Here is a 23,143-nt window from a genome sequence, read left to right as displayed (position 1 = left end):
ATTAAAATGTCATTGTGCATCTTGGCCAACAAATAAAATCTCAAAGACAAGTTTCTCTGTACTTTTCAGGGATGTTTTTTAGCCCAGTACCTTATGGATGACTTCACGAGAGACCCTCTGTATGTCCTGGACAACAATCACACCCATTTGCTGCTCGTGGACAATGGCTGTCACGGACATCCCACGGTTGAGGCGAAGCTCCGGAGCCAGCTGGAGAAGTACATCTCCGAGCGCACGATTCAAGGTCAGTATTTAGGAAGTGGCACATTAGACATGCGTGATAGTGACAGCAGCGGCAGCACCACCACCACCAGCTACCAATTATTGAGTGAAGCATGATGAACCCACCTGATTAGGTGCTTTTATTGCCAAAGAAGAGCTGCTTCAAAGCACTAGAACTGCTTCTGCCAGCGTCACTGTGAGAGGTACCCTTCAACTTGCTGGAGGCAATGGCACATGCTGCTGTCTCCCACTCTTCCGTCAGTATTAGCAAGACTCCTGTCTCTTCTGCTAGACACCATCTAAGAACAAATAAAATCTACCATGACAAAAAAGAGTTTGTGAAGCAATGCAATTAGCTAGGGTAGAAGTAATAAAAACCAACCCATTAGATTAACAACCGGATGGTTTACTGTTTGGAATCATGGCTACGTCTGTATAATAGAGCCACCTAGAACATTGGTTTCAAGGGAGAGAATGCAGCAGTTGAGTGAAGACCTTTGTTTGCCCTGGTAAGTGGCGTACACTTTCTCTCTCTTGGAGCTAGGTGAGTATTTCTATTGAGCCCAAAATAAGCTTTACTTTTTATGTTTTACAGATTCCAACTATGGTGGGAAGATCCCCATTGTGTGTTTTGCCCAAGGAGGTGGAAAAGAGACTTTGAAAGTGAGTCCTGCTTTGGTTTTCTAGAAGATTGATTAATAAGCTTATCTAACAAAATTGTATTTTCAGGGCTTTGGGGCTCATCTAATCTAACCTGAGGAATTCTTCTACTACAGCAAGTAGGTAGTGTTTTGCCTCCAAATACTGTTCTCCTGACAGACTTAAGTTATTCCTTGGCTGGGAAGATTTGGTAGGAGAATGTGAAGTGTCATGAATAGTCTGTGCACTTAGCGTTGGCCTTGACAATCAACCTGCCAGAGAGAGGAGGTGTCATTAACTCAGGGGACTTAAGGATAGTGACCAGCACGTATATTGGAAAACTGTGGCTACCCCATCTGCATAGAGGTGGTCTGTGATCATACACACACAGATTGCCTCCAAATCCGAAGTTCCCAGACCCCCTAAGGCCCGTCCATGTGCCTCCTGAGGGTGCAGGGATGCCACGTGGAGAAACCCAAACCCTAAGTGACTCTGAGATCATGGAAACCTTCTTCAGTGATTCCATACCTGCAACATTGAACGGTTGAGCAAGAATTTGGCTTCCTAGCCCATATGTGTAGACTGCGGTATTACTGAGGTCATCTTGCCTGCAGCCAGGCTTCTGTTTGACTTTTTTTTTTTTTTTTTTTTTTTAGAAAAGGAAGACTACCAGTGGGACTACATTTTAGTCAGTATTGGAAAACAACATTTTCAAAAGCTCATTTTCCTGTTGGACACTGCAAGAAAGAAATTTTTAGCTCTTCTTTTTAATTAATTTCCCTGTTGATTTGCATACCTCCCCCTTTCCCACCCTGGTTTAACTCTGAGACAGGATTAGATGAAGGACTCTGATCCTCTGTCCTCTCTTTGCCAGGGTACACCTCTGGAGTAATTGCTGGTGACGTACTGAGAATCATAATCCAGCTCTTTCCTTTGTTTATTCTTTTATAGAACAATGGTCTTTTCATCCATTCGTTCAACGGATATTTACTGAGTACCTACTGTGAGATCTGTTGAGACCATTGTTAGACAACAGTTTTTCAGGGAAAGTTTTTTAGGGAAAAATCAAAAGATATTTTTTTCAGTGTGACATTGTCAATATCTGAATGCTAAGAAAGCAGGCACACCAAAGAGGAAGAGAGATGGAGAAGAAGTAGTTGAAAGATGGTTATGTTTATTATCTGTCTTTCAAATTTTAGGTTTGGAATTAAGATTTCTTTGCTTAGTGTGTAGGGGAAGACCAGAGAGGTGCCCTAGGTTTAGGGCATTGCATTTCTGCCGCATTTTCCACCAACGCTCAGCCAATGAACAGCCAGGGAAGAGGGGGCGGCAGAGAGGAGGGAGGGAGGAGGAGATGCCCGGCTGGTGTCTGTCTGGCTCTTCCTCCTGGTTCAGCCCCCACCCAGCACGTGCCACAGTGGGGCTGGCAGAGAGCACTGCCTGTTCTGCGGCTCTGACCCTCCGTCAGCCCCCCATCATGGCGCCACACGCTTTGCTCTCCGGGCGAGGTCTTCTCTAAGGGAAGCATTCAGGCCTTAAAAAGTGCTGGACAGTATCTTCTGTACCCATGTGTAGATCACTTTATCTTTGCGATTCCAGGATTTCAGTTGCTGCATTTGATATTCTGAAGCCCTTCTACAACCAAATATTGCTGAACTCCCAATCTAGTTCTAGAACATATTTGTTTTTATTATTTACATAAATCCGACCTTTGACTCTCAGGCTGAAACAGGCCCTGTGATTAAAATAACCCTTGTTATTTTAATGTTTGCAGCCTCCTTCCTTTATGGAAACATTTCCAAGTGGCAACACCTGCTCCTAAAAATATCCAAATACCAAAGGCCATTTCTGAATGAGCTGGTGTGAATGCACCTTTATCTTACGTGATTAAAATTCTTAAAACCTGATTCCTCTGTTCTGACCTCTGCAGTTATTATAAAGGAAATAAAAGTGTGGTAGGTGTTTATCCCAGAAGTAAATATATTTCTGTTCTCTTTTAATAATAGGGTGAGGGAAATGATTTGAGGAGGGAAATATATCAGTAAACATAACACAAAACATGTGGCTGCTGTTTTTAAGGTATTTGCAAACCAATACATTGAAAGTTGAAGTGTTGGTAACCTTCATCAGATAAGCTATCAATAATAATTTTGAATACCGTCTTAATAGTTGTCACTCAAATCTATTATGTCAGTATTTGGAATGATCTATTTTGTATACAGGGATATTTTAAAGCACTTATTAATGGAAAACAAACTAGTCACATGTGCTCTTATTATGGAATTTGTTTTGGCCACAGTATGTCATACAACCAGATTACATTTCTCATTTGTAAAGTCATTGCCAACATTTGGTTTGTTTCTGATTTAAGACAAAAGCCCCAAAGGAAAAGGTGCAGGGATGTGTCTGTGTGTTTTGTTCACCAACTGGGTTAAGAGCCTCCGTCTCGAGCTGGGTTCTGCCCAGCACCAGCATCTCGTCCACCTGCCCGACTCTCTCCCTCCTCCCAGGCCATCAACACCTCCGTCAAGAGTAAGATTCCGTGTGTGGTGGTGGAAGGCTCAGGCCAGATCGCGGATGTGATCGCCAGCCTGGTGGAGGTGGAGGACGCCCTGACGTCTTCCATCATCAAGGAGAAGCTGGTGCGCTTTTTACCCCGCACCGTGTCCCGGCTGCCTGAGGACGAGACCGAGAACTGGATCAAATGGGTGAGTCGTGTGGGGACGTGTCTGAGAGCTGAGAAAAGACCCCGAGATTGTGGGAAGGGAGGACGCTTTCAATGCCCAACTCCACTGGCAGCTGCACACACCTGATACTTTCTCCATGCCTTTGAGACTTGACTGTGGCCCAAACCAGACGCTTTGCTGGAAACTGAAGCTCGGGTAAGTTAAGTGACTCGCCAAGCGCCCATACGGACCTCCTAAGGGGCAGCGTGCGAGGCCTGCATTCGGATCTGTTTGCAGAGCTTATAATCCTTTTATGCCGTGATGTCAACACATGTGCTTCTGTGTTTCACATGTATCAGTGATGGGGTGGGAAGAAATACTGGGGAACTGTATTTTGGCAATGCAGACACTACATTGAGTCTGTATCTATTGGAGAAACCACCACTACAGAACACTTGCCTTTCTGCATTCACTGGCCTGTGATTCAGTTCAGAATCTCTCATCTTTATTAGATCATGTAAGAAATGTGGACTCACTCGAATGCTTATTATGAGTCTTATTGCTATGTTTATAAAAAGACTTTGACATGGTAGTGCTGTGCTTTCTTACTTTCCTCTGCTTCGTGGCTGCTGTTGACTTGTAAGGACTTTCATTTCCTGGATCACTCGGTTCATTAGAAAGTCATGCTGTTGTCAGTAGCTGCATTCGCACCAGCTCATTCAGAAACGGCCTTTGGTATTTGGATGTTTTTAGGAGCAGGTGTTGCCACATGGAAATGTTTCCACAAAGGAAAGAGGCTGCAGACAACAAGTTGGCTTGCTGGGTCTGGACCAGATCATCTCCAAAAAACAGAGGCCACCTAATGGGTCCCCACACCTTTGTGAGGGATTTTGATTTCTGCTTCAAGAAAACAGTTATAGGCAGCTCATCTGAAACAGGCTAAAAGACACAGTCTACCTTGTTTGATTATATTGCTTTCTCTGAGACTCATATATGATTCATATTCATATCTAATATGCTAATAATATATCATAATTATAATTATGTCAGTCAGAAGACATACATAAATAATAAAAATTAGTCTGGAATTTTAATTATGTACTCATATGGGGTTTTGCAATTGGTACAGATTTTTTCTAAAGACCAAGCTCAAGAGTGGAATTGTTCATTAATGAATGTGTGTGTTCAGTCAAATACTAATTAAGCAACCTTCCAGGATAATAGTGGGTGAGCTCACTGACCATGTGGACGACCAACCCCAAAACCTGAACTTGCAGTGTCTTGACCTCTCTAAGAGCCCCATTACCCTTCTCCTACTGGGATCACTCCCTGCTCTCCTAACCGTTCTTAGCTAGTCCTCAACTTCTCAAGAACTTGACAGTCTATCAACCAGTCTATATATCGTTCATTCATCCTAACTCTTTCATTTGTTCATTTATTCAATAGATATTATTGAGCACACACTGTGTACCAGGTTATGAAATAGGTGCTTCAGAAAGAATTATGTACACAACAGAAAGAATCTGTATCCTCACAGAGGAAAACGAAGTTGGAAAAAAGTTCATGTTGAGCAGTTACAACACAATGCATGGTATAATTTCAAACTGAAACGGGTGTTCTGAAGAAAGGTGACATAGACACAGAAGGCCATGTGCCAAGGGAGCCTGGCCTGTGTGGGGTTTTCTGAAAAGCTTCTCAGAGGAAGTGACATGGGAGCCAAGATTGGAAGAGTGGATGGAGTTAATGAGGTGAGGGATGGGATTGTGACGGTGGAAACAGAACGTGCAAAGGTCCTGAGATGAGAGGCAAGCGTGACATACCCGAGGAGCTGGAAGATGGCAGTGAGGGTAGATATTGTGCGTGGAAGCTTGAGAGCTTGTGAGGGCCCAGACCAAGCAGCTCCCTGGGCACTGCTTGGTCTTGTTCAAGTGTAATGGGACATTGTTGAAAGGTTTGAAGCAGGGAGAACATGCGATCAGAGTGGTGCTCAGGAAAGCTCACACGGGCTTCAGTGGGGGGAAGGATAGGACGAGGCCAGAGTTTGTGGGGAGGGGATGCCAGCTAGGAGGCCCCTATAGCTGTTGCTGGGTCCCATCAGTTGTGCTGTATCCATATTCATTTTCTCCTTCTTCCTTTTTATTTCAAAGGAAAATAAAAAGAACCTCTTAGCACAGTTCACTCCCACTTGTGTCCCATAATCCTGAGACCTGTGCCCCTCCTCCTAGCCTATCATTTCTTTCTGTCAGCCTGAACAAAGGCTGCAGACAGGTGAAGAGGGCCTTTCCCTTCATTGTACCATCTCTCACTCTCTCCCTCAAAATTCCCATGAATCGTGTTTTCCTCCAGTTTTAATTTGTTTCCTCATTAGCCCCTGGCTGCTGCATCTTCTGAACTAAGGTCTCCATCACCACCTTTTCCAGGAAACTGCAGCCTTAAAAGCTCACCTCCTAATTTCCAAACCCAAGGGCCTTTCTTAGTCCACATGTTTCTACCTTCCAATGGCTGCACCCTGACCTGACACTTCTCTCTCCTGCCCACCTGAGACTCTCTGCAGTTCCAGATCCTCATCCCAAATGTTGCCAGGAAAACCCACCCGCACCTGGAACTCCGGCTAGTTGAAACCTGCCTTGCTTCCTCCTCTGGAGGGAAGGGGCCCTTCCTCACCAAGCTGCTGCCAGGCTAAACCTTGGAATTAGAGGGCTCTTTAATTTAAGATTAAACACTATAGAACAATCACAAAGGATAATATAGCAAATTCTTTATCTCTTTCTTCAGTCACCAAGTCCTTTGGTTCTTGTTTGCATTTGAACTTAACTTTTCTACTGTTTGAGTCTTTATGACCACACTTGGGTGGTGTCTATGGTCTTCTGTTGTCCTTTCTTCATTTATTTACCAGTTCAACAACTGAGTGTCTACCATGTGCCAGGCTTTGTGATAGACACATACACACACATCCGTAGTTAAATGTGGCTGCCGGCTCTTTGATGGGGATATGTGTGCTCTCATATAACCCATGCTTTATTCTCATTGTGGTCAAGGACTCATTAGAAATTAGAAGCTGTGGGTACAGGTGTTGAAGGTAAGGGAAGAAGATCTGGAGCTCCCTTATAGGTGGTCTTTTTAAAAAGATGGGATAAAAGAGCTCTCACCCAAAGAGAGAAGTTTATGCTCCTCATGCCCAAAATCAGTTGGCTGACAACTTTGTTCTTTAAATGTTGCCAGCTCAAGGAAATTCTTGAAAGTTCTCACCTGTTAACAGTTATTAAAATGGAAGAAGCTGGGGACGAAATCGTGAGCAATGCCATTTCCTATGCTCTGTACAAAGGTGAGTAAAAATAGCCCTTTTTGAAGTTTCAGCTTTGTGTTGCTTTCTGTGGCTTTTAATGACTTACATTTCTTTTATAGAATGGCTTTATTAGAATATGGTCTTGCATTTGCTTGTGATTATCATAGATTGGAAGCTAGAATAATGACTATTGCCCAGGTGGAGTAAATCTCTTTGGTTGTATGTATTTAATAGAATAAGAATTTTTATGTCATTAAAATACCAATCAAATATGATCATAGTACTCTCCAAAGAGCTGTTTCCAACAGTGGTTTAAAATACATATATATTTTTTTGAGTCTCAGACTCCTTTGAGATGTGACAAAACTACGGACCTTTACTATAGAGTCACACACATGCACATACGTGCACACACAAATAATTTTGCATTCAATTTCAGGGGCTTACAAATTTCCTGAAGCTTATGAATGGACCTCAGGTGAAAAAATTCTCACCTATGGTCTTTGCTGTCTTAGAATCCATCAAAGTGGATATTACCTGCAGTAAACAGGTCCGTGGCAAAGGTCTGCCTTCTAGGGCTGAACTGCCTGATTAACAAGTGTGAAGTACCCAGGCACATAGGAAGTGCAATTTAAGCATTAGCTGTTTATTAGAATCATTATTATTGTGCCTGCCAGAGGTTTGGTTATAATGGTATTTACAAAAATGGAATTTTATCTGTATAGATACAGAAAATATTAGCTCTGGAAAAGAGAAGAACATCATTGCAATATGGCTCATAATTTCATGGATTTGGATATAGTATAAGTTAGATATGGCCCTTGAAATGTAACACTTATGGAATCTGAATTTATGGAAAAATCTCTGGATACCATTGTTACACTGTTAGGATATGCAATGGAAAGATGTTATGATAGCCTCAGATGATCCTCATCATATGCATTAGGACATACAGAATGTGGATCAGGATTGAGGATAGAGTGAAATGACAGTTGGAAGCATCTGAATCTAAAAGAACTTGCTTAGCACCACCTTTGACAAGTGGCTCTGATGATTTGCATACCGATTGGTTCTGGCTCTCTTACTTCCGGGCGTTTGGTGAGTTGGCTCTTTCCTTGCCGTCCCACAGCCTTCAGCACCAATGAACAAGATAAGGATAACTGGAATGGGCAGCTGAAGCTTCTGCTGGAGTGGAACCAGCTGGACTTGGCCAACGATGAGATCTTCACCAATGACCGCCGCTGGGAGGTAAGCAGGAAGCCGTCCTGTGTTTTCTCAACTTTGAGTCTGGATGATGGCTCGTCCATATCCAACAAGGTCTTTAGTATTGAATCTTGTGAAGGATTGCTCTGTTCTGGTACATCAGTGTTGCTGAGCCTCGATTTCCTCATCTGTAGTCTGGGATAATAACATTGACTTAGTCGGTTTGTTGGGAAGAGATAATAAAAGTAAATGGCCTAACGTGAGATAATATCAGCTCCCCAGTGCCTTTGGCCACAGTGTGAAAGGTGATTCTCCACCTGGGTGTGGAGCTGCAGATCTCCTCCTGGGAGCGGTGGGCAGAAGTATGGGAAAGTGTGTGCAGGATGATTGAAAGTAGCTTGGCTCAAAGTCAAGGCAGCAGCACTGTTTTGCTCCCTGCCCCACCTGCCTCACCAGATTCAAAGGGAATTGTCAGCTGTGAGATGCGTAAGGAAAAACGGAACACCGTGATTGAAGACACTCAAGGAATGTCTTAGAGCTGGAAACTTGGGACTCCCTTAGTCAAATGGGCACCTTTAATATGGAAACTGAACATGCAATAAAAACTGTATATTTTCCCAGCAGACTGCCTTTTCTCCCTTTTCAATTTGATTAGTGTTTTAGGGTCGTATTTCCCAGCAGTGTATTCTCCTGTACAACTGGAAGTCCAATCAGCCTCAGGAGCCCTGCTCAATAGACACAATTATGAACTGTCACGCTGAGCTTTGCAAGGCTGCCTCTTTGCTTTCACCTCTTCCAAATTAATTTAAGTCATTAGTAGGCAGTGAGAATACATTTAATTGTATACATGGATGCATAGATTTGGAAGTGCACATACTCCGTAACTTTCACCCTTATCAGCCAGGTTCAGGGAGCACCTTCAGGCCTATTGTTGTACAATCAAAGACTAAGATTTGATTTATATTAACATGAGATCAACTTTAATAGCAGTGCAAATAAACTAATGGCATATGAATTTTTAAGTTTTTCATTCCTTTAGCAAACACTACGTTGTATTTGGTCTTTGTAGTATAACGAACCCCTGCGAGGCTTTAGTTAGTGAAGGGGAAGTGGAACTGTATGTAGATCTAGGTAATTGATTTATAGATGACTTACATTTTGTGTGAAATGTTCTATTTAAGCAAGGCCGGATGGTACAAATAAACGTAAACCCAGGCACATATTGACTGGCACATTTAACTTTGTTACCTCAGCTAAGGATTGTTAAGGGTGAAAGGCATAATGGCTAAGAGCTTGGACTCTGGTGCCAGCCCATCAGCGTGGCTTTGGGCAAATAACCTCTCTAGGCCTCAGTTTTTTCCTCCAGTGACACGTTGGAGCCACTTGTCCTGGCTTGTAAGAACTGACTGCTAAATTTTTAGGGATTTTGTGAGTTGGTTGTTCAAGACAGTCATTATTAAAAATGAAATTATACAAACTTAGAATTACATAGATTTTATGAAAGCAAAGGTAATAATCAAAGCTCATCACTTTCTAATCCTTTGACTACATTTACTATTACCTGTACTCAGAAGGTTATTTATGTCTGTTGTGTCTGAATGCTGGAACTCAAGGGTGCCACGTTGGTAGCTGAAAATTGGCCGTGGCGGGAGTATTTACACCCTGAGAATTGGCACACACCACAAATCAGGGCCTCTATTTTCTTTCAGGGAAAGGTTGATAAACATTTACTAGCAGATCACTGCTTGTCTGAAAGTAGAGATGATAATAATAGCAATACCCATCATTGGGTTGTCAGGATGATTAAATCAGATAATGTTTCTAAAGTACTTAGAACATTGGCACATTTTAAGCACTATTTGTTTAAAAATTAAAATCTTTGGAATAATGATAACATCTGTGTAACTATTTATAGTGCATGAAGCAGTTTCATTGTGTTAGTATATGTGCCCCTCGTACCAGTCTACAGCACGGATTATCTCCTTTTGCTGGCTATTAAACCAGGGTCCCTGGGTGTCATAGCAGGGGGGTTACTGATGCTTTTTTGAGGACCTGCTCTGAACTCAGATCTTTGAAAGGACCTGACCTGTGTTGGCTTATTTCATTCTTACAACCACTGGTTTCGTAGAAGGGCAAACTGAGGCACGGAGACACAATTTTCCAGGTCACATGGCTAGAAAATGATAGAATCAAGGTTTGAAAACCAAGATGTGTCTGACTGCAAAGCCTTTTCCCATTCTCGTATGCTAGTGGTCCTCAAGGTGTGGGCCTGGGCCGGTGGCAGCTGGGTATAACCTGGGAACTTGTTACCATGCAAATCATCAGACTCCGCCTCGGACCAGCTGAATCAGAAATTCCAAGGTTGATTCCCAGCAATCTGCATTTTACCAAGCCTTCCGGGGGACTCTGATTAAAGTTTGAGAACCACTGCCTCATGCTAGCAAGTGTGTCACTGATGGAAAGGCAAATGGATTTAGAAAGAAATATGAGATCCTGGGGACAGGGGACACTTGCTTTGAGGACAGGGAAGAATGTACAAATTCCACCCTCCCAGGGGTGGCTGTCTCCTCCCCTGCTGAGCCCAGCTGGATCCACAATAGGGGAATCAAGGGACCCTTGACAGCTCCCTTTCTAGGTGATGCATGATCCCCATGAGACCAACATCAGACAAAAATGAAACCACTGATGCTGCCCTTGGCAAGAGATGCTCACTTTAGCCCAGCAGTCAGGCAAGCCCTGTGAGCAAGTGACGTGGGCTGGGGGCCACCCTGTGGGGGTGGGGACGGTGGGACTGAGAGCCCAGGCTCCTGGGGCAGCTGCCCCTCGGCTCCAGCCAACGAGTCCCATGTTGTCAGAGCTGCTGGTTTTCACTCTTAAATCTGGATTTCAATGCTAGAAATGTAGATTTGGATGAACCTTCTGATTTTTAAATGTTGGCAATGGAATCAAATTGTAAGAAGTGCTGCAGAGGACACACAGAACATATCTGAGAGCTGATGTAGCCCGTAGCCCTCTGGGTTGTGTCTGAAGTCAATATTGATTATCTTTCTTGAGATTCTCAGTAAGTTTCCACGGGATAAATTTCATCAGAAGTCCAGAAAGTACAGATAAACCTAGATAACTAATAATCAAGTGAATCATTAAATGTTTCAGTGACTTACTGGGATGTAACATGACAGGCATTTGCTTGGTGGCATGTGGCTTGCATGTGGTTTGGTGGATTCCATCTTGACAACTGCATTTGAGAACAGTCGCCACCGTGGGAGGTTCGCAGGCGTCTGTGAAGGGCAGCAGACCCCATGGCACAGAATAAAGAGACGGCATTGGTGGCCGGCTCACGCTGGGTGTCTACTGTGGACCCAGAGAGATGGCTTCAGCGGCACTGCTGGTCCCTACCCCAGCCCTGATGGAGTGTTTCCCCTGTGTCAGATGCTGGGGTCAATTTTTGAGCAACGTCATCCCTACATTAGGTATTAATATATTTATCTCCACTTTAAAATAGCAAGAGGCCAAGTCACAGCTAAGTTCACATCTAGCTGATTTCAAAGATTCCACCACACCACTTCCCTGTTCAGGTGTTTGAATTCTAACCCAATGTCATGTTAAAACTGAAAAGATACATTTTAGTCTCGAGACAGGATGGAGAGAGAAGTTGAAGATACTATTAGTCTGTGGCTGGGAAAGAAAAGCGCCTTACACTTTCCTTACGTTGTTTTCCCGGTGTTGCTGGTCCTGCTCTGCTCTTTGCCTTAGTCCGCGGACCTTCAGGAAGTCATGTTCACCGCCCTCGTCAAGGACAGACCCAGGTTTGTCCGCCTGTTTCTGGAGAACGGCCTGAACCTGCGCAAGTTCCTCACCCACGACGTCCTCGCCGAGCTCTTCTCCAGCCACTTCAGCACCCTGGTGTATCGGAACCTGCAGATCGCCAAGAACTCTTACAATGACGCCTTGCTCACCTTTGTCTGGAAACTGGTGACCAGCTTCCGGAGAGGCTTCCGGAAGGAAGACAAAAACAGCAGGGATGAGATGGACGTAGAATTCCACGTATGTACTGGGAGAATTCTCTGATATTTCCAGTCTTCCTTCAAAAAACCCTCCACCTCTATCTTCCCACGCCCTGTCCCGTAGCCATAAAGCAGTTAGCATGTTGACACTGTCTTTACTGGAGATAAGGCATCTGCCTGGCGCGTTCTCTAATGTCTTGCTTTATGCTCCACGCTGTGTTTTAAGCTGGTTGCAGTTTTCTCAGTGGCAAAGCTCAGTGTGATGTATTTACTTTCTGAAGGTGTCTAACAGAGAACAGGGACAAACACACGGCTGCTCATGTCTCAGCCCACTGGACGTGATTTCCTTGAAGTAGCTCCTTCCTGTTCATGCATGGAAAGCCCTGAAGAACTGGCAAAGTGTTCTTTTGTGAATAAAAGGGGCAGTGAATTTTTCCAGCGGGATAGTCCAGCGTGCATGTGAGAGGATGCGTACGTGCCGCCCCGACTCTCCCACTCTAAGTGCAGGCAGGCCTGGCTTCCCATTGCAGCAGCTGCAGCTCTGCTGCAAGTTTGCTCTGGCCAGAGCCCGGGGACTGCTGGAGGTTGATGTCCAAGTACCTGAGCCCCTCTCCACTTGGTGGAGGCAACTCTGAGGCATGTGTTCTACACTGGCTCCTAGAGTTGCCTACAGGGGTTAATTTCTAGTTACCCAGGGAGATAACTTGCTTGGTAATGCACCTTTTATTGGTTTCTTTCTTTTCTGATATCATTTCCTCACTCCTCCATTGATTTTCTTGGGATTACCTCCCGAATAAACTACTTACCTCAAATCCGTGTCTCAGGATTGCTTCTGGGGGAACTCAAACTAGATCATTACCTTTTGTAATTCTGGGATTTTGTGTGTGTGTGTGTGTGTGTGTGTGTGTGTGTGTGTTGCAAAAATGTAAGTGAGCTAGGTGTTTGCAGGAATTGGAAGCATCTAGAGAGCTTCTGTTTGACTCTATTTATGTTAAATCCCTCTGCAATGTGCATAACTGTGCCTCATGCATTTTACACCTGGTAAAACTTGTAAGGAAGTTGGAGAGGAATGTACCCATTTAGTTGTTTCTATCTGCAAAGTTCCACTGGGAGACACAGAATGCTGACTAGGAGCTGGGATTCTAGCTGATGTATCAGGAATCAAATCTTTGAATAACAGTCCAAAGAAACAAGGCTAGCTTTATGTGGTGATAAAATTGAACTGAAACCACAAGAAAGTTGGGAGTTAGCTTGAAAGATTTTTTTCTGGATGAGAAACAGATTTATATGATGAGAAGGATGAGAACACATTGCTTTCTCTCCAGCCTGCCATTCGGTTTTCAAATTGCTCTTGGCACATTTTTTTCACGCTTTATACTTTTCTATCTAGTTGTACTTTGTCTTTTATGATAGATAAAAGACTTTGTGTCAAATTATACCACCTGGTGAGTGGCAGAGATGAAAATCACATCACCGTGCTGGGAAAATGCGCTCATACTCGAGCTACAGAGCCCCCCAGACGTGGTGTGCTCTCCCAGGGCTTCCTGTTCTGTTTGCATGTCCGTAAAATGATTTCCACATGCACACGCTGACCCTACACTCTCGCCCCTCCAGGACGTGTCTCCTATTACCCGGCACCCCCTGCAAGCGCTGTTCATCTGGGCCATTCTTCAGAACAAGAAGGAACTCTCCAAAGTCATTTGGGAACAGGTAGATGTCCAAGCCCACGCCAGATTTACACCTAACGTGAGCTTTGCTGCAACACTTCGATCTCATGCCTAGTCAGAAACATCATCACCAGCACGGGACGCTGCTGTCTGATAAGCACGGTTGTGCCTCTGTTTCTGTGTCGATGGAGGTGTGCTTGTGGGGGACGGTTCCGGGGGGACAGCAGTTGTTCTTGGTGGGCAACCCAGTAGGCACCTGCTTCTCTGGTGTGTGTGGGAGTGTGCATGTTTTCTGTGTGGATGAGGTTTTCAAATTTAATTTTAAGAATCAATTTCTAGATTTATCACATTATGGACAGGAAGTGGGGCCTGTGAAAATTCTGCTTTGGAACATTTATTGAGAATTTTCTTAGTTATTTAGCATGTAACAATGTTTGTAAATGATTTATGGGCACTCGCACTACGTTCTCCATTTTTAGAGCATAGAATTGGATATTGAATATTGAATTCACAGTCTTTCTAGTGACATTGTTCAGGTCTTCTGTATTCTTACCCACTGCCCGCCTTTGAGCTGGTACAGTACCACAGTGGGTTAGTCAGACCTCCCGCGATCATAGTCTTCTGTCAGTTTCTCATGGCATTCACCTTCATGTTTTCTTTTTATGTGCTAATTCCATGTTCAAGACTGTGAACACATTCGGGCTCTGGGTTAGTTTGTGGTTATTACAAATTTTACTTTGAATCAATATGAACAGTTCAGATCTTACCATCTCCCCCTTGTGCCATGAGCTGCTCCTTGTCTGACATGAATGTTGACTCGACTACTTCAAGGGAAGATGAATTAACCTTAACATTCTCCACGCCCGAAAAGACCAGGGGCTGTACCCTGGCCGCCTTGGGGGCCAGCAAGCTCCTGAAGACCCTGGCCAAGGTGAAGAACGACATCAACGCTGCCGGGGAGTCCGAGGAGCTGGCGAACGAGTACGAGACCCGCGCGGTCGGTAAGTCCCCGGTGATGGGGACTTGTCTTATCTGATGTAAAAGATCTTCTGGCTTCTCTGTGTTAGGAAAAAGGTGTCTAATTGTTTCTTTTAATTTATGGAAATTTCAAAGATATTATGTTCATTTCCGGATGACCTCAATCAGGCAGTGGCTCCTAATATCTTGACTTTTAAAAAAATTTCCTCTGAGGATCTGCACCCCAATAATTTCTTTGTTCTTAGGCAATGAAATATAAGCACACCCTTAATGCAACAGGTCATTTTTTTTACTCCCAGCCCATTGTTTTGTGCTGTGTTTTATCTGCCAGGACAGCACGGAATGTAAATGAATGGGGGAAGGGCTGCTCGGGTCAAGGGGTGGCAGAGGGTCCCTTCCCCGTTGCTGTGGCTCTGTTGCCTGAGCCCAGATGGAGCCCAGCAAAGAGCAGGCTCCCTCGTTTATCTCAGCTCAAACCACTGTTTATTGTCACCTACTGCCATCGGAGCTCCAGATGGTATGGTGTGGCCAAAGGAAATCCGTTATTCAGTGAAGGATTGTATCCTGACGGCATTCCCTATGCCTTTTCTAAGTCTGCATTCCACACAGAGGCTGTTCTTGGGTTTGGGGGTAGCCTGGGGGGGACAGTTTCGGGTGTGCGGAGCCCCGCCTCCAGCCTCTCTCCCCCTGTGCTGATGCCACTGCAGAACTGTTCACGGAGTGTTACAGCAACGACGAGGACTTGGCAGAGCAACTGCTGGTCTATTCCTGTGAAGCCTGGGGTGGAAGCAACTGCCTGGAGTTGGCGGTGGAGGCGACAGACCAGCATTTCATTGCCCAGCCCGGGGTCCAGGTAGACGACACTGAGCCGCCAACCAACATGCCCAGAAATGCCAGACCCTAGTAACAGCATTAAAAAATATTAAAATGAAGCCTTCTCCTCCAACATAAAAGCCATAGCAGGGGTAGTTGAGTTCTTTTTTGAGAGCTGTGAGTTCCTCTGATGTGGTCAGATCTGTGCTCAACCCTCTACCTCTTAGAGATGATGTGAGTTTTCTGATTTCCAACTTCAAGGGTTGGTGCAGTCTGGGGAAAGCTTTTTCTGGCATTTCAGCTTGAATTGATGTCAACACACCAGCCGTCTTTCCTTTCCTGACATCCTTGTAGTTTTCTGACAAAAGCGTCACCTGTCTGCCTCTGGAAACGAGTCCTTGGGGACTCTACAGGTTGCCTTGGCTGTACCGGAGAATTTGGGATCACTGAAGAGAAAGGAGCTAGAAAGATAATTGTTTACACTTATGTAATAAAAACTAGAGTTGGTTAAATATTCATAGGTTTTTGGAATTTGGACTCACAAACTTCTATTTTAAAGTTCACATAACCCAATTCAGAAGAAGACTTAAAATCAAGTAGAATTTTAAATTGCTTTATCATAGCCCCTTAGAATCCAGGTAAATTATATAAAAGAATAAGGGCCTTGATTCAGAGAGTTACATATTTTTGGGAGGGTGTGGGGCTGGGAAGAAAGATTGGGTCCTGTCCTGCATATTGCTATGTGGATAAGGATCTTTGTTTTTGTCTCTGCTTCCTTGTAGAATTTTCTTTCCAAGCAATGGTATGGAGAGATTTCCCGAGACACCAAGAACTGGAAGATTATTCTGTGTCTGTTTATTATACCCTTGGTGGGCTGTGGCTTTGTATCATTTAGGTACGTGTGTGTATGTGTGTGTGTGTGTGTGTGTGTGTGTGTATAGGAGTGTGTGTGTCTGTGTTCTTGTGCAAATGATTGCAAGGTTTGGAACTTCACACTAGTTCACATCCATGCCTACGAATTCAGTCTGGTGTCTTCCCTGGATTTTCTTGGGTTTGATTTAAATGCGTAGAGGTGGGGTCATGTCTTCAATATCTGAGGCAGGATTTGCGTTTGTTAATTGTCAAATGCCAGGGGTTGGATTTTGGTTGGGTCCACCTTAGAACACCATTTGACCCTGCCCCTCCTCCCAGCGTGGGTCTGTGTTGGTCTGTGCGCGGAAGGGGGGCTGGAACCCACACGGCTGCGCCCTCATGTGTCTTGCGCGATGCTGACGCTGCCCTTACCCCCGGGCCCAGGAAGAAGCCCCTGGACAAGCACAAGAAGCTGCTGTGGTACTACGTGGCCTTCTTCACCTCCCCCTTCGTGGTCTTCTCCTGGAACGTGGTCTTCTACATCGCCTTCCTGCTGCTGTTCGCCTATGTGCTGCTCATGGATTTCCACCCTGTGCCTCAGCCCCCCGAGCTGGTCCTCTACGCGCTGGTCTTCGTCCTCCTCTGTGATGAAGTGAGACAGGTAGGACAGCCGCCACATGGGGCACCTCTTCCTTTCCTCGGTGAACGGCATTTTTCTAAAGCCAAGAGGAGTAGAAGTTACTTCTGAAGTTCGACAGTCATTATTTTCCCAAAATAAATGCTCCCATTATGTGGGAGCCCACCAGCATGAAGGGCATTTGCAAGCTCTTTCTTAGCAATGCAATGAGATCTCGCAGAACCAAACTCACTCTTTGCCAGGGTCACTTACTTCTTTTGTGTTAATTGATGGAGATGAATTAGCCAGGAACGGGAGAGTGTCCAAAGGGAAGAGAGACCTTGGACTTAAACCCACTGCCGTCATCAGGAGCGGTTTGTGTTCCTACCATTGCCGTCACCGGGGCAGCATGACAAGGGGCATGGAGCTGGCAGGACTTTCGACCCCAGCCTGACAGACGGATAGTGTTTTGAAGCCGTGTAAGTCCCTGTGGGTTTCAGGGAGTTTGTGTGAATTAACCTTCACGCTTTTCTGTGGTTTCTTGGGATCTGCGCTTTTTGGCATTGTCTCTCCGCCATTGAACCCACAACTCTAGCACAGACCCCACAGGTAGCGGGTGCTTAGTTAGTAATTGTTGAAAGTAAGTGTTCCTGGTGAAGGATGGCACTATCCCTGAGCCGTTATAAAGACTCCCCCCAGAAATCCTTTCAGACTTAGCAGCAGTTTACAAATTGTTTGAGAACTGCTGTTGCTGTGATTTCTCTGGTCCCTTCTGAGACCAAATCCAGAGGATGTATCGATGCAGCAAGTGAGCGCTAGGAACTCGCGGTTTATGAGGTACAGCGGCACATGCTGCGAGAGACCTGGAGGGGGGAAGGACGCCCTTCTTGCCCTCACAGAGTCACTGACCAGTGGACGAATCCTAAGGTGGCTTCACCTGTCACACCTGCTCCAATAGACTTTTTGTTTGTTTGTTTTTGGTGACTTCCAGGAGTCCTGGGTTGGGAGGGGTTTGAGAGTCTGTTCTCAGCAGAAGCCTGTCTTGATCCGTGAGTGACGTCTGCTGTGGGTGTGGCAGTGGGGGGACTCTGGGCACCAGCACCCGCATCTGCCCTTCCCTGCCTAGTCGGTTGGAGGTGCGGAGGGGGACGGAGCTGGCGTGGAGGTGGAGGAAGGAGAAGCGAAATGACACCTGTCAGCGTTGGGTACGGCAAGGTTATCAGGCTTCCTGTCGGCCGGCAGCTGTCCCCCAGGACTGGGTCCTGCTGCCGTGCAGGGGTTTTCTGTAACTTCAGTCAGCCTGCGGAGGCCACGGCCCCACCCAGGCCAGGCTTTCTGTGTTAGTTTGTAGGGCCACCGCGACCAAGCACCACAGAGAGGGTGGCTGAAATAACGGAGGTTGGATGTCTCACAGTTCTGGAGGCCTGGAGCCTGAGATCACGGTTGTTCCTTCTGAAGGGGAATCTGTCCGGGCCTCTCCCCCGGCTTCCGGTGGTCCATCGGCGATGGTCGGCGATCTACCGTCCCTGGGTTTGTTGATGCATCACTCCGCTCCCTGTCCTCACGTCCATACGCTGTTCTCCCTGTGTGCGTGTCTGTCCCAAACCCCCCTTCTCATAAGGACAGCGTTGTGTCGGATCAGGGCCCACCCAGCTTCAGTGTGACCTTGTCTTTGCCTAGTTCGTCACATCTGCAGTGACCCTGTTTCCAGACAAGGCCACACTCTGAGGTCCTGAGGTTAGGAATTCACAGTATGAATCTTGGGGGACACAATTTGGCCCGTGACGCCTGCCACCTTGCCTCTTTCCACTCCCTAGTTCTGTGCTTTGACATGTGACGTGTTGGCAGCAGCAGGGCCGTGGGCACCTTGTTTGGGAGAAGCGGAGAAAGACTCAAGGAGACTCAGCCCAGACCAAGTGAGGCAGTGCGAGGACAACGCTTGTCTAACCAGGAGTCCCCAGCCAGCTGCAGGGCTTGCTCTGCGCGAGGTCTCGCGTGTCCCCTTCTCCTGACTAGTTACGCCTGCAAACCGGTGTGGTCGGGTCCCAGGGCCCTGGCTTCTCTCTCCTCCACTCCCGTGCTGGTGCCTTTCGGCAGGGCCTCAGGGAGAAGACGACAGCATTCCCAGCTTAGCCTTTCTGGGCTGGGGGAACGGGGAGGGACCAACTCTCACGCCCCAGAGAGGTGGACCACGTCTCATCTGTGGACTAGGAAGGCCATGGCAGTGTCTGTCCCTGGAGGGGGCAAGTGCCAAAGGGTTCCCTCTGGTCTGTGGAGATCGGTGGGTGTGGAGGGCAGCTCGCCGTCGCAGGAACAGGCCCCTGGAGAGGCAGCCGGGCTCTGGGCGGTCATGCAGGCCTCTGATGGGCCCTCGGTGGTGTGAGTCACACGCGTGGACAGTGCCCTGTGCGCTTCCGTGGAGATGGCAGGGGAGGCAGCTTCACTTGCCAGAAAAGGCACAGGGTTTGTGGGAACTTGAGCAGCACGTGTCATGGTCTGGTTTCTGCAGCTGAGGGACCAGCCCCACATCTTAGATGTAGTTGCGGAGTAGAATCCAGCCACGGTGCAGTCACAGCCCTGTGGAGAAATGCGTAGTCTCAGGCACAGATGGGAGATGGGGACGGAGAGAGAACCAGCTGGAATTGGAGACAGATGGTCGTTAGTAACTTAATTTCTCTGACCTGGTTCCTCGTCCTCACGCGGGTGGGTATGCGGTAACCTACTGCAAGAGGCCTCCGAGAGAAACGGGAAGACGGGGCCTTGCAGGAGCCCAGCCTGTCTCTTCTTGCATCAGCTCCACTGGCGTTGACGCCCCTGGGTGTCTCGGCCTCCTAACACACACTGCACGGCGTGGGTGATCTGATGGAGACATTTGCTTCTCATTCATCTGGGACCCCCAGGGCCAGCACAGGGGCTGGTAGCGACTTGTTTCTGGCAGGTGTGTGTGTTTTAATAAACGAGCTGACGAGGCAGGTCTTCATAATTCAACCCAAGGGCTTGGCCCCAGCATGGCCACGTGGGTGGCCACAGTGACGGCTCGTGGACCAGCGCTCAAGAGCCGGAGAGGAGCTCTGCCCGCACCCCTGGCGTGAAGGTGCTTGTGGGTGCCCTTTTGGGCAGAGGGCGCTTTGGTGGCCTCTTCTTGGATTGGTTGGTAAAAAGTCAAAAGTACTTTTCCTGCTGCTTCTCAGCCTTTGTGCTCCCACACAGCTCTCCGCTACTCCTGTCCCCAGCCCTGTCTCTGGCTGCGTTAAGACACAGAAGCTGATGTTCAAGTCCGCACAGTGCTTGGTTCCTTCGGGCATCTATAGAAACTGTGAGGCTGGGAGAGGAGACCGACGCGGGGTCGCTGTGGAAGGCAGAGCCTGCCCTGGATGGAAGCTGCAGGGAGACGCGTCTTGGCTTACGGCGCATGTTTCATGCGTGTGTTTTTCCTTTTACAAAATATTTACTGAGCACCTACTATCTGCCGGACACTGTTCTAGACACTGGGGATACAGCAACGAACCAGACAAATATTTCTGTCCTTTTGGGGCTTTCTCCCAGTGGGGATGATTTCTGGGTGCTTTCAAAGAGATGAGCACTGGAGCAGCCCCGGGAGGGCGAGTCTCACGTTCATGGGGTGGTGGGCCCTGGGCACTTGCAACAGTAAAACCTGAAGTCGTAAATTGCCAACTCTCCATGTCAATCTCCTGTGTGCACTTGGCAACCATGTCACCTGTATGGGTCACGCAGGAGGAGATCCAGCACAGGTATGGTTTGCTTGAAGAAGGGCCCTGGCAGGGGTAGCATGAGGTGTTGCCCAGGGAGGACGCAGGGAAGGCAGGGACTCTGCGCAGGAGTGGGAATGATGAGGATGTTTAATAAGTATCTCTTCCTCTTTTTAAGAGTTATCTTTGAATGGGCTGGTTTTAATTCAGCAATAAGGTGTATGAAGGTAACGCCACAGGAAGTGTCTGTCCTCAGGGTCAGCAGTCTGGGTGCCCGTCTGGCTCTGCCGTCCGAGGTCTCCCCCAGCCTTACAGCTCTGACCTGTGGCTCTGGGGTCCTGAGCGTGTCTGCAGAGCATAGCCGTGAAGATGCTTGTTGTTCAGAGAACTCGACACTGGGGGTCGCTGTTTCTCTTCTTGTCTGCAGACGCATGCCTTGGCCAGCCCAGGTGTGACTGGTTGTCTCTAAGAAATAGTTCTCCTGGGCTGGTGCTGTCTTAATTAACCTAGTTCGCACTTGCTAGGGGGAAAAACCCAAACAGGATGCTACCCGTTTTAGATTGTGTCTGGCGTCAAAAAGCTGTGTTTGTTAGTGTCTGCCTATGTCCCCTTGTCCAGATGCAGATGCCGATATGCTAATTTGGAATTTTGAACCAAAGCAGTGAAGTGCAAATACAGTTGCTAAATAACCCCTGAGTCCATTGAACAGACATTGCAATGTTTGTTTAAAATGGGATACATTCCATGATGTCCTCACGGAGGGCACTATTCCATCCTGAGGCCCGTTGAATTTCCCAATCCTGAGATATGAAGAAATGCGGTCTTGACATTTTATGAATATGGCCCGTCTCTGGCATTCTACTCAGAGAAGAGGCCTCTTTTCGTTTTAAAAAGTGTTTGCTCTCTGCAGTGGTAGCTCAGAGCCCCAGAACTGACCCTCGCAGGCCACCTGGGCCGAGGCTGGGCTGGGGCGGTGCAAGCTGACCGGTACCTACCTGCCTCCCACAGCGGGGTTTCAGGGGGAGGAGCCGGCAGCAGGTAGCCCTCACCTTGCCGGGCAGCAGAAGAGCACATGGTTGTGGGGGGTGGTGATCAGGCTGCTGGCACCAGCCGAGGGGACACTTCCTGCTGCCTCCCCGGGGGTCCTGCCCGGTTTCTGAGCCGGAGGGGTCAATCTTCACACAGTGGAATGTCATCAGACTGTGGCTGCTCAAACCTTGATTTCCTAATGCCCTCGCCCGCTTGGTCCACTCAAGCTGTACTTGAATTTACAACTGAAGGAAAGGAGATGCTTCTTCAGAAGACGATGATGTGTCTGGAATCCCTTCCACGTCTGAGATCGCAGGGTTTCCGTGGGATCTGAAGGAACAGACTGATGTGGGGAGAAGCTGCTAAGATTCAGAACTGCAAGGCCTGCCACTTGCTGGCCAAGTTCCTCGGCCTCTCGAGGCCTTGCTTTCAGCTGCAAAGTAGGAAATATAATCCCTTACTATCAGACAGACACGTACTGTTGAGTTCATTTAGTGAAGTGAAGAAGTGCCAGGTACCTTTGGTGACCCTTCTTTGCTGTGTTTTCCTGCCTTGCACAAGTGATGGTTTCCTCATTCGAACTTGCTCCCCAGGCCACACTTCAGCACGTTTCCTTTTAAACATGTTTGGCATCCGTCTTTCCCACGGGACAGGGGATTTCTTGAGAATCACATTGCACCTAGTCCAGTATCTTTGTGTCCAGGAGCCGGGCACAGGCATTTGGGAGTCTATATGCTCTCAGTAAATATATTCTGAATGGATGGATAAAAGAGAGGGTTGGATGACCACCCTGAGTTACTCAAATCCAGGTCAGGGGTTGCTATAGGGGGTGTCCAGATGCAGTCTTCTAAGGGATAATCCTTTTCCTCTTTGTCTCAATGTTTTCCTGACATACTTTCTTTTGAAAAATCATGACGGATACTTACAAATTGATCCCTGAGGCACATTGTTTCTGTCAGTCATTTCTGTGAACACATACATAGGTGCCACATGCAGCACCTACATATACATTTTTTTTTTAAAAAAGGTTTCTTTTAATCAAGATATTTTACTGCCATATTCCAGAAAAATTTTACAGTGAATACACAAATCTGCGATGACAACAGTATGGATAACACCCTTTAGAATTGTGCAGTGCACAGCCTATACCACTGTGCATGGCCAGATGTTTCGGATTTGCCCACACAGGTTGTACTCACTTTTGGCAAGTTCATCTTGAAAGAACAGTCAGGATACATATGTCCTTTTTTTTGATTTTGCCAGCAGCACATGGAGAACAGAACAGCCAGAGTGCAGCCCGCTTTTCAATCCCCCAGGATTAGCATGAGGCATGTGGTAGGGCTTACTTGGCATATGGAAGAACAAGCAGACGCTTCACTGGCTCAAAAGAGACCTGAAAAAAATGAGTGGACACTCGAAAATCTGGAAGTGATTGATGTTTCCAAGCTGCTGATGTTC

At 46.8% G+C, this 23,143-nt stretch overlaps 1 protein-coding gene across 1 annotated transcript in view; it reads left to right on the top strand.

The window, feature by feature from the left end:
- TRPM8 (transient receptor potential cation channel subfamily M member 8) overlaps nucleotides 1-23,143 on the top strand; it is a 50,118-nt gene that overhangs the window by 12,882 nt on the left and 14,093 nt on the right. The window contains 11 exon segments of the mRNA XM_045559080.1: nucleotides 70-244; nucleotides 818-885; nucleotides 3,372-3,569; nucleotides 6,750-6,852; nucleotides 7,943-8,061; nucleotides 11,770-12,060; nucleotides 13,635-13,730; nucleotides 14,559-14,688; nucleotides 15,373-15,518; nucleotides 16,261-16,373; nucleotides 16,775-16,991. Of these exon segments, the coding sequence (XP_045415036.1) occupies nucleotides 70-244; nucleotides 818-885; nucleotides 3,372-3,569; nucleotides 6,750-6,852; nucleotides 7,943-8,061; nucleotides 11,770-12,060; nucleotides 13,635-13,730; nucleotides 14,559-14,688; nucleotides 15,373-15,518; nucleotides 16,261-16,373; nucleotides 16,775-16,991 (1,656 nt within the window).

Source organism: Lemur catta, chromosome 8 (genome assembly GCF_020740605.2).
Source record: "Lemur catta isolate mLemCat1 chromosome 8, mLemCat1.pri, whole genome shotgun sequence".
NCBI classification, from domain to species: Eukaryota; Metazoa; Chordata; class Mammalia; order Primates; family Lemuridae; genus Lemur; species Lemur catta.
This window is presented reverse-complemented; position numbering and strand designations above follow the sequence as displayed.